At 36.8% G+C, this 11566-nt stretch overlaps 2 protein-coding genes across 2 annotated transcripts; both read right to left on the bottom strand.

The window, feature by feature from the left end:
- Positions 1-327: 327 nt before the first annotated feature.
- Positions 328-1825, bottom strand: LOC108985969 (F-box/kelch-repeat protein At3g06240-like). The gene has a single exon (XM_035684726.1). The coding sequence runs from the start codon at positions 1634-1636 to the stop codon at positions 494-496; it is 1143 nt and encodes a 380-aa protein (XP_035540619.1). The 5' UTR covers positions 1637-1825; the 3' UTR covers positions 328-493.
- Positions 1826-2013: 188 nt separating this feature from the next.
- On the bottom strand, positions 2014-10494 carry LOC108985965 (granule-bound starch synthase 2, chloroplastic/amyloplastic-like). The gene is made up of 8 exons (XM_018958452.2): positions 9741-10494; positions 8599-9127; positions 6170-6234; positions 5892-5969; positions 5675-5785; positions 5529-5573; positions 4744-4917; positions 2014-3289 (listed from the first exon to the last, which is right to left on the bottom strand). Exons 1-8 carry the CDS (start codon positions 10122-10124, stop codon positions 2333-2335), a joined length of 2343 nt encoding a protein of 780 aa, XP_018813997.2. The 5' UTR covers positions 10125-10494; the 3' UTR covers positions 2014-2332.
- Between the last annotated feature and the right edge of the window lie 1072 nt (positions 10495-11566).

Below are 11566 nucleotides of genomic sequence, written 5' to 3'. Positions count from 1 at the left end.
ATGGAAATCCATGTATCACCAAAATATAAGGTTCCATTGACATTTTATAGTAACCATATAGACAAGATCCTATTACCATGATATAAGCTTGACATATTATTCTTCATTCTTATAAAAAACAACATTAGGAGAATTACTCACAAACATTTCCATAAAAAGTAAGCAGAGCTACAGATGTTATTTGCTTATGTGTCAATACACTCGATATACAGCCTCCATAAGTAATATTTGCTAAATTTTCAAAACACATTGTAGACAGCTTACATTATTAACAAATAGTCCGGAAAAGTGAGCAACACAACAAAATATAACGGCAACCCACCCCTCCGAGAAAATTTTGGTTTCACAGAAATTCCAGAAACTTTGAATCCAAAAGTAACATGCCAAATGTGGATTTTGTAGGTTACCACATATGAAATGAATCCAAAATGTGCCCGCACCAAAATGCTCTGGACTCCTGTTGAGTTGCCCCGAGAAAGAATCCACAACTATATTATGAATAATCTTCATGCTCAAGCACACTCCCTGATCCATTTAACATAACTAGGGTCTCTGTGTAGCTAACAACCTGAAAGGAATCACCATATATCGGAAGCTCTCTTTGTTCTTGTGTTCTTGGGTCGTATAACACCAACCATCCATTTTTATTTCTTAGAAGAACAAAACCATCGTCCCGAAGTTCTATCAGACTGCTAAAATGTGGACGGGGTCCGATTGTGAACATCAATGTCCAAGTCTTTTCCTCACCAGACTCATTCATCACGCATATATCATAAAATCTCCTCGCCAAATCATTGTATACTAAAATCAAAGCTACAGAATCATTAATAACAGCAATAGCCTCAGAAGAAGGTCTTTTGGTTAAGGGAGGCAACGCTATCTCTTGGAACACCTCATTGCTCATATCAAATGAAAGCATCAACCGGTGGCCCGAGCCGCCACGCTCACAAGCCCACCAATAATGAACCCCATTTAAGTAGGAAGGAAAACGAGGAGAATTGATACGATAATTTGGGTTAACGGATGTGTTGATCACTCTCCAAGAATCAGTACTAAGGTTATAAACCTCGACTTGGCATCGCAGAAAATTGAAGTTCAGAATCCTAATTACCTTCAAATCGCCAGTCTTGGGATCAAGTCCGAAGCCGAAACAGAAAGAAAAGGTAGTGGGCATTTCTGCCGGGCGTTGGATTATGGGTAGCGCCTTTGATTCCCTCGTCGCAGGGTTCCATAACACTAGCCCATCTCTGGGTCCACGATCTTCGTCGTCGTCGTCGTTAAGCTCAGCGGGAACACCAAAGAGACACAGAATCCCATTGCAGGGACCGAAGACCACGAGTTCCCGAACATCCCGAGGGAAGAACTGTAACAAATCCACGTACCTGGAGACCGCTAAGGTTTTGTTAGAGTGGAGGGAGACCCAGGGGGTTCGGGTAATCTCGTGTTCGCGGTTAAGAAGGAACCCACGGTGGCGTTTCTCAGAAGTGGCCCAAAAGAGGTGTTTGGCGATGAAATTAGGGTTTCTGATAAGAAAGTACCAAGCTTTATTTACGCACTTGAATCGCATCAGCGATTCCACGGGCAGCCTCGAAAGGATTTCCATTACCACATCTTCTGGGAGATCCCTTATCAACATCTGCTCTGTTCTTCTTTCTCAGTCCCCGCTTACAATCGCTCTCGCTCAACCAAAATTATTTGATTCTTGAATGTGGAATTTTTCCATTTGTATATGGTCATTCCTTCATTCATATTCGTCCATCGCTACGCTAGTCGGTAACGGGTTGTAGCCAGTAATGTCAACTATTGTCTAGACATGCTTTCAATGTTTTTACTTTTTTCCCCATGGACAGGATAGCTAACCATTTTAAAACAGCATATGTTCTTATCGATAAAAATAAAAAATAAAAAAACAGTAGATTTTTTTTAGGAGCCCTGATCCACTACAATGCTACACGCTTTTTAGATTTATTACTGTTAAATTTATTTATTTTTCATGAAATACATACAGAAAGCTTGGAGCTAAAATGTCAGCCTTTGCATTCAGCCATTATTATTCATCCTATGTTTTGACAACTATTGAATCTCACTTCCGCTACTTTACACATTGATTGTACCCAAAGAACAAACTAGAAGGTCAAGTGGCCCATAAAAACCAAGCAATGGAATGCTTTGACCTCCATGACTAGTCTAAAAATTGGTAAACAAAGAAAATCTTCCACCAATATTTACCCCCAAACAAGTTTCACCCTTTCTTTTCCCAACATAACTCTGGCATTGCGAGCCCAAATGTATGAGCCCAGTTCCATTGAGCTTGCAAGAAGTTTAAATTGTCTCACCATTGGTACTTGGCAGCAATAAGTACCTCCTCGTAATTCTGGGCAGCATTGTCCCAACTCAGGTCTTGCATCATTCCTCGTTTCTGGAGTCCTTCCCAACTCTGCTTGTATTCTCGGTATGTCAGTAAGCAGTTCCATAATGCGTGTATTAGCTTATTTGCATCAGCACTATCAAATGTCCACCCAAGCCCTGACTCGTTGAATGGATCGAATGGCTGCACAGTATCTCTCAGTCCACCCACAGCATGCACAACTGGAACCGTCCCATAGCTCATAGCATACAATTGGTTCAGTCCACAAGGCTCAAATCTTGATGGCATGAGCAAAATGTCTGCACCCGCAGTTATTCGGTGTGCTGTCTTAACAGAAAAACCAACCCAGCCCCTGATTTTGTCATGGTGTTGGTTCTCAAACTGCTTGAGCAACTGCTCCAGGTCGGGTCTGCCAGTGCCCAGCATGATTAATTGCACGTCCTGACCCGCCATCCATGGGATTGCCTCCGCTATTAGATCAACACCTTTTTGGTGATCCAGTCTCCCAATGAAACCAATCACAGGGACATCCTCTCGAATGGGTAGACCAAGCTCCTTCTGTAAGGCTTCCTTGCACTGACGCTTGCCAGTTTTAAGTGTTTCAATGGAGTAGTTTGTGTAACCATCTGATGCCAGGTAAACATCAAATTGTGGGTTCCAGTCTTTCATATCAATTCCATTCACAATACCCCTAAATTTCCAGTCATTTTCATTTATGATCCCATGCAAACCCCAACCGCCTTCAGAAGTTTTAAGCTCCCAGGAATATCCATGACTAACAGTAACAATACGATCTGCTGTTTTTAAACCAGCCGCAAAGATATTGAAGTGCACACCTCCTACAGGATCATACTGTTTAAATATTTCCAAGTAGTGTTCTGGCAGATCGACATAGGTGAAATCATCAAGAGGCCCCCGACCCTGGGTAAAATAAAATAAATAGTCCAACAAATTGGTGAAAGTTCCAAGTTACCATCCATTAAAAAGTGATATGGGTACAAGAAAATATGTTTGAAGCATATAATACAATTGTGCTTTAGATTTCACTAAGCATAATGGCCATGCATAAGTAATAATATTATCGCGCTCAACATGAGAACCAGAACAATTGAGTCATCTTTCCATCTCAATAAGTTTGGCTCCATTGACAGTTATAGCCAACACTGGGAAATCAACTGATGCTTTTACATAGTGGAAGATGCAACAACAGAATGACTCAACTTACATGGGACGACCAATCATAATTTTTCACTAAATTTCATGAGATATCTCTTTTCCAAAAGAATTCTGAATAGCCCCAACAAGATTAGTCAAGCAGTCAGTTGTTCGACTGCCTATGTTTCAAGGGTTTCATGAACAAAATGTGAAAGCACCTCTTGGTTTATTTACAAAACAATCTAGGTATCTATTTTTTGAGCATACCATGAAAATTTTAAATATATCATCAATAATGGCATGATCTTCGTTTGCTCAATATCGGAAGATATTAAATAACCAAAAAACTTACAGTTAGTCACATGTAAACATGTGCAGATAAGAACATTTATCAACTTTTTATGGTAGTGAATGATACACTTATGATTCATTGTGTGCTCCAAACAACACTGTACTTTCATCAATCTAGTGCTTCCAATAACCAAATGTTGAAATATAACATAGAAGCATTACTAAAGGGATGCTTGGGGAATGAGATGAGAGATGAGATAAAAAAATCTGTGAATAATAATGAAATAGTTTGTGAATAGTAGTGAAATGATTTGAGTTAAGATGTTTTATTGAGTTTTGAGAAATGAGAGAAAAAAAATTAAATAAAAATATTATAAAGTTAAAATATTGTTAGAATATAATATTTTAATATTATTTTTATTTTGTGGATTTGAAAATGTTGAATTGTTTTTTGTGTTTTGTTTGGAAGTTTGGGAAAGTTGTAATAATTAGGTAATGATTATATGAAAAAGTTGAAGATTTGAAATTGAAATGTGTTTGTGTTTGGGAATAAAATGAGATGAGATGAAACCATCTCTATTCCCGAACAACCCCTAACTATTTGGAAACATGTATGTGCAAATCCCTTGATGAAAGAATTGTCTCTACATCCACAACCAAAGATAAGTAGAAAGACACCAATTGTCTTGCCTGACTAAATCCTTGTTTGTTTTATTCTCTTTTTTTTTCTTAAACTTGCGACTCTAGGTAAAAGTTGAATTGTAGGCACTCAGATTCTTTAATGGGAAACAGCCACAAAATACAAATAATACAGCATAAATGTAAGCCTTACAAAATCCAACCGTTCAATCTAAATAATAAACAAGTTTTTAATATGGAGCTTGTATATTACATTATTTAAACGAATTGGTATTAAACAGAGAACAAACCTGGTGAGCTATATTATGAATAACAAGGATGGACCGTGTATATTTCATTAAACCGTGGTCTCGATAGTATGCCTTCAGATACACAGGCAACAATGCTGTATGCCAATCATTCGCAATGAAAACCAAATTTCCATCTCCATAGCAGATACCACCACATGGAACATGCCAAGGAACCTGATGATCATCAAACCTCCAATTTTATACAAGTAGATGACTTTCTATCAGCAATTGCAGCTCAAAAAACAGCTATTAGGACAAAGAAATAACGCCACTCTTGTTTGTGAGCGATGTGATGCCATTCACTTTTGGCAATACACACCAGTTCTCAATATTTTTCTTTTAGTCAGAACTTTATAAACAACATTCTACATTCTTTTGTTTATGGGTAAGCCTACAGGGCAGCAGCAGCTGTTTCTAGCAGTTGTTGCAAACACATGCAAATATTGATGATTACCACCACATTAATCACACGGGGTTTGCTGTAGAAAAACTTCAAATATGGTAGACCCATTGCCAAACTTATCTTTTATAATCAAAATAAACTGATCTGTTCTTTTTGCTTCAAATGGGATTTTCATTGGTAAGTTATTCCCCATGGGTTTTGAGATACTTAATTTTATGATCTCTGGAACTTGAATGCATCTCTATTAAGTGCATAAAATGGATTGTATGAAGTGACATAGCTAAGCTATAAATTCTAAGAAAAGGATTCGCTAGAATTCATGCAACTTAAACGGGCATTAAACAACATCATCTATCATTCTTAAGGACTTGTTTAATATTACCTCAACAGCAACCTTGCAAAACAATACCATGCGTTTCAAAATATCCTACAACACGAGAACCGATGACAAGTAGGATTCAATGTTTATCAATGATAATAGAAGGATTGTACTTCACATAATAAAAATTATAGGAGATGGTACCATACCATTCGATTTCCTCCATATATGTTATTCCCCATGTGCCGAAACACAGGACTCTCAATGAAAACAAAGTCCACACCGTCAATATAGGCTTGGAAGTAACGTACTTCCACATCCTGCAAGCCCAAAAGCATCATACAATTTCACCATGACAAAAACTGTTTTGAGTCACACAGTCCACTGGGAAATAAATTACAGCTAAACAACACAGCTGTTGCATACCTGCCTATCCACCCTATAAATCTTCCGAATTCCTGCATCTTGGGGTTCAGCATAATTCCCATACAGAGGTGCTACTACCTAAGTGAGAAAGAAATGAATGAATGTATTCATTCATTTTTAATCATCATGACAAACTCATAGGTTTTGATGGTGTTAATACATTGAAGAAATTTGTGACAACGAAGTTCTGAACATTTATTGTAACTCATCATACTCGGTAAACCATCGTACAAAACTCCCATTTTCAGTTAATCATACAAAAGGAATAACAAATTTACCATAACCCGATGTCCACGCCGAGCCAAAGCCTTTGGCAAAGCACCAGCGACATCTCCCAGCCCACCTATTAGAACTCATTGGTCAGCCTTTGGGTCACGTGCAAAAGAATACCAACAGACAAACAGAACAGACATTCACAAACGCAAGAAGTTTTGTTGTTGAAGCCCTACACTTCCTCCCCCACAACCCCCTCCTCCCCCAAAAAATAAAACAAAGAAATAACAAAACAAAACAAAAGTAGGTAAAGGATCATTACAAGGGTCATGAGTGAGGAAAAACAAAAGCATAACAAAACAAACAAAAGTAGGTAAAGGACCATTACAAGGCTCATGAGTGAGGAACAATCTATTCAGGCCATTAGGACACGTAAAATGGATGAATCCCAGCATGTAAGACACCTATCTGTAGTTGAACCTATTAATATCTGACCCCTAGATCAACTGCTCAAAGAACCTGGGTGAACAGGAAGATAGATAAACTGACAGGTCAACCATTAAAACCATGAAATGATTAGTGCACAGTATGAATAATAATTAAATAACCTGTGTTCATTTAAATCATGACAGTGAGACTGAATATGACTTCTCTCACCCCCATACCCATTGTTAAAAAATCATGATCTCGCTTTTGAGCCCCATGAGTTGTTTAGTTCATCACAATTGTGAGGTAATACTATAACAACTCAGGACAAGTGTCAGCCACATCCGTTATGACCCCAAAATACTAACAAATTCGAAACTTCACTAAAATAGTTACAAAGCCCAATTTCACCTAGTAAGTAGCCAATATGGGAGCTAATACCCATTACTACCTTTATAACCTACTCACTCTATGAGAGTTATTCATATTCCTAATGTGGGATTGGGGTATTGCAAACTTTCGCCATTAAGTTCTTGATATCCTCATTAGGGACATGTCACGTAGTGCTCCAATCTCACAGGCTTGGCCTTACTAAGTGGCTCTAACACCATATTTAACAACTTATGAGTGGTTTGGATTCAGAGATGAGTTGAGATAGTTTGTGAATAGTAGAATAAAAGTTGAATTGTTTATTATATTTTATATGGAAATTTGAAAAAATTGTTTTAGGATTTGAAAAAGTTGAATTGTTTATTATATTTTGTGCGAAAATTTGAGAAAATTGTAATAATGAGATGAGATAAATTGAGATGAGTTGAGGTGGGTTTTGAATTCAAATGAGGCCTTAGGAAAAGTGCTAGCCACATTTGCGCCATAATCCCAAAAAGACTAGACGATATCAAGCTTCCCTTGAATTACTTATAAACTCAGTTTAACCTAATAAGTAACCAATATGGAACTTAGCACCCATGATCTCCTTCAATAACATATTCATATTCCCAATGTGCGACTGTGTTACAAATGCGGCTAACTTATACTGAACTCATACAAATGTAAACTTCACTACTTAGAGCATTCTCATTGGCTTGGCCAAAGTCTAATGATAGCTAAACTTTAGCCAATATATGCCAAAAAACCACCACATTGGATTGGGCATCTTTATAAAATTTTAGACTTATGCTACAGTGATTCTTCAAATATAGCTAACTACAATTGCTTCATCAAACATTAAAATATTAGTTTCTCACTCCAAGCAAACAAATTAAATTAATTAGAATATAATTAACATTTAACATTTAGAATATAATTATTATTAACATTTAATAAAACTTTTTTTAATATTAATTTAATTAGAATACAATTATTATTAACATTTAATAATACTTTTTTAAATATTAATTTAACTAGAATATAATTATTATTAACATTTAATTGGTAGAATTATAAAATATGATAAAAATCAATTGAATTAATTAATTATTAAAATAATAATATTTTATTATTATATAGAAAGTGAATGGCTAATCCAATGTGGGGATTGAATTTAAATAGAATAGGCAAATGCAAAAAAGTGTGATATTGGCTAAATTTTGAAGATACATTTGACCAAACCAATGAGAATGCTCTTAAAAGGGCTCACTAACTTTTATCAGGTTAGCCCTTAGTTTGCCCAATAGATTCTCCAGTAAACATCACTACTTAAAATGGCCAATCAGTCAAGCAACCCATAAACCTATCCCATCAACATGCTGGTCTCGACTTGACAATGCTTGCACGCTTCTAACCCTATGTCTATTTTCTTAAAACAAGAAACATTATTATGATATATAATTTCAGGAAACTTCCATAATACAAAACATCCATTTTGTCTGTCACTGACCAGTAATATTTAGATATGAATTTAGAATTGTGCAAAAAGGGGTTCTGACACAGATATCGAGCGACATTTTTTAGTTCTCTCTTTGATTTTGGATAACCATTTCAAGAGATTTACTGTAAGGTTAACCTAAAATATTTATGGAACTCCTTCACAATAAACAATATGGCTAGATCAGTTCATAACTAATACCTGTTTTAGACCATGGAGCACATTCTGCAGCTACCAAAACAACGTTCATTATGTTGGCCCCAGCCAAAGGAGGAGGTTTGATGTCTTCGATCACAGGGTCACTTGCCTCACCATCCACCTCTGTCAAACTTGTTTTAGTAGAAATTTCCTGATTGCCATCTCCTTCACTGGAACTTTCATAGGAGCTTGAAAGGAAAGAAGGCAGACTATCTGTATTAGCTTCTTCTAATTGTTTAGTGGAGTCTGGATCAGATGAAGCTTTTTTAAGAAGTGCCACTTTTTCAGATTCCTTCTTAACTTCATCAAAATCACCACCACTATTCGAAGGTAGATTTTCTGGCACCTCATCTACAGTCAAAAAGGCATAGCTGCTGGAAGGAATACTGCTCGTACGTTCATCAATAGTATTGTCACTATCTGAAAGAAGATCCAGATTTTCAGAAGCATTGCCCCTTCCCGAAACCTCATCATCCTCTTGATTTATAAAATCATTTTTTACGGACGAAACCAGTTTCCTTCTTTCAGCGATCTGCAGCACACTCAAGAAAAGAAAAAGGTGGATAAGCTCATAATTTTATGAGATACAAAAAATTGAATAAACTGGATGAGGAAATTATACTTCTTTAAAATATAAGATGTTGCAATAGATTAGACGAGACATGAGAGGCAAGGGAAAAAACATAGTGAGGAGGTAGAGGAAGCGCCAATAGTAAGAAAATAAATAAAGTCAGCTGAGATAATGTAGACATATCTGGCATGTAGTTAATGGTTACAGCTGCTACGCTTGTCAGAATGTTTTCACTTAAACAAGCATGGTAGACGATGCGTATGAATTTCCAGACATGCACACCCAAAAAAAAAAAATTGAAAACAAAAAACAAAATCACACATGTTTTTCTATAGTATCCATTCTATGAATGTACGAGCATGATATTCCCATTACTAAACAGACTAAAAAACTAGCTTAGGTTTTTCTATCCAGGTTTTGAATTTATATCTTACATAAATATACTAATTCAATACCTTTTAGCCCAACAACTTGAGCGGCTATATACAAATCAACTCCAAAACCTAGCGAGACTAGACCTCAGAATATTAATCATATGCAAGATAGATAATTACCGTATATATACAGTGTATACCTGTTGAAGTAGTTCTTTTTGCACAGCAAGGACCTTCTGGCTCTTTTCGATGGTGGCCTGAAGCGCATCCTCCACTTCATTGCCGCCATCCTCACCTTCCACAAAGCCCTTGGACTTAGCCTTCAGAGGCGTAATTCTCCGTTGCTGTCCTCTGCAGAATCCACCTATCGGTCTATCACAGCTTAAAGATAATACAGCACAATCTTCTCCCGCAGCTTTCCAATATCCAAATGATAAACTGGTATTCCCAGCAGAATCGAGCGGCTCTCTTGGGCGGTATGAGAAGAACGGGAACCTGGGTCGGCGAGTCTTTGAACTGTTAAGAAGCACAGAGCTCTCTGACTTTGTCTCAAAGATAAAAGGAAGAAACACCATAGATGCCATTGTTTCTGTTCGACGTTTCGCCTCTGAGAATTAGAAATAGTTCACGAACTTCACAACAAGCCAAAGATATTAGTAGAAAGTGATGGAGACCCAGTAGACGAAACTGAGAAAAGCAGAAATCCAATTGCTGGTTTTGGGATTGGAGGAGATCGAAGAGGAAAATGATCGAATTTATGGGGAGAGAGGTGAGAAAACTGAGTTTTGGGACTGAGCGGGGAGGAGAGACAGAGTTAATCGGAAGTAGAAAAAACTTGACCGAAGGTCGTTGAAATGGGTCCCGCCGAATGGGGGGGAAATAATGGAGGTGTATGTTTTTGAGGTCCAGGTAAGCAGAGAATGCGGGAGAACGTTCTACCGCATGAGCAGTGGTACAGTAACAACTCCTCTACCATTCATTTAAAGCTTACCAATAAATTAATATTTTTATATAATTTAAATACATCAAATCAAATCAAATCAAAATTAAAATTAAAATTTTTATTAAAATAGTAAAGTAGTTGTTGATTTATCATTTCTCCTACCACATATCCTTTCTGGACCGGGTAGAGTGGCTTTGTGGACCGTCACTCTTGGAGACTTGCGGAGGTTGGTTAGGTTTTTTTTTTTTTTTTTTTTTTTTTTAAGGTAAGAATAATTCTTTTTTATTTTTATTATTTATTGTCTTACACTACACATTTTATAAAAAAAAATTATTATATATAAAATATAAAAATAAATAGTAATTGATGTATAATAAAATTTATAAGATAAATATTTATTTTGTAAACTACCAAATATTAGGTTTTTTTTAGCACACCAAAATAGTTGGTTATGATTGCCGATTTGGCATTAAAAAAAAAAAATTAAAACTATGGTTTGTAGCATTATTTGGATAAAACGTGTAATTATATGAGATGCACGAAAAGTTATCAACTCTGACGATTATCAGCATGTTTGTGACATTTGAAATTAATTTGGCGGCACTGTGGCATTAGTCACGCGTCCAGGTTCTCATAATCACACGTATCAATTACTTGGGGTCCCATGCTATGGTCAGCTTTTCACGGTGATAACTTAAGATAATCTTCTCTCTGTTCATCTCCAAATAACGCAGTACCAAAGCAGTATTTGGCACATACCCCAATAGTTAGTGTGTGTATGTGTCCCCACACCATGATAAGGATCCATGAGCACACCATCCCGCTTGACTGGTGCATAAAACATGAACATTTCGGATTCAGCAAGTAGTCCAGCCTTGCTCAGAAGCCCAACAATAAAAGGTATGGTGCTCAGTTTAGGTAAGGAGCCGAATGGACACAAGCAGACAGAACGAACTCCAATAAAAAGATACGTAGTTAGGACTCGTTCCTGCAGTCAGCATGTCATGAAACACAAATAAAATTTGGAGCTTCTTTACTTGCATTCCAGGTCATGGAATCCCGAAAAATCATATCTGAGGACAC

The sequence above is a fragment of the Juglans regia genome, chromosome 1 (assembly GCF_001411555.2).
Source record: "Juglans regia cultivar Chandler chromosome 1, Walnut 2.0, whole genome shotgun sequence".
Classification (NCBI taxonomy): domain Eukaryota; kingdom Viridiplantae; phylum Streptophyta; class Magnoliopsida; order Fagales; family Juglandaceae; genus Juglans; species Juglans regia.
Note: the sequence above shows the minus strand (reverse complement) of the source record. Positions and strands in the feature narration are given on the sequence as shown.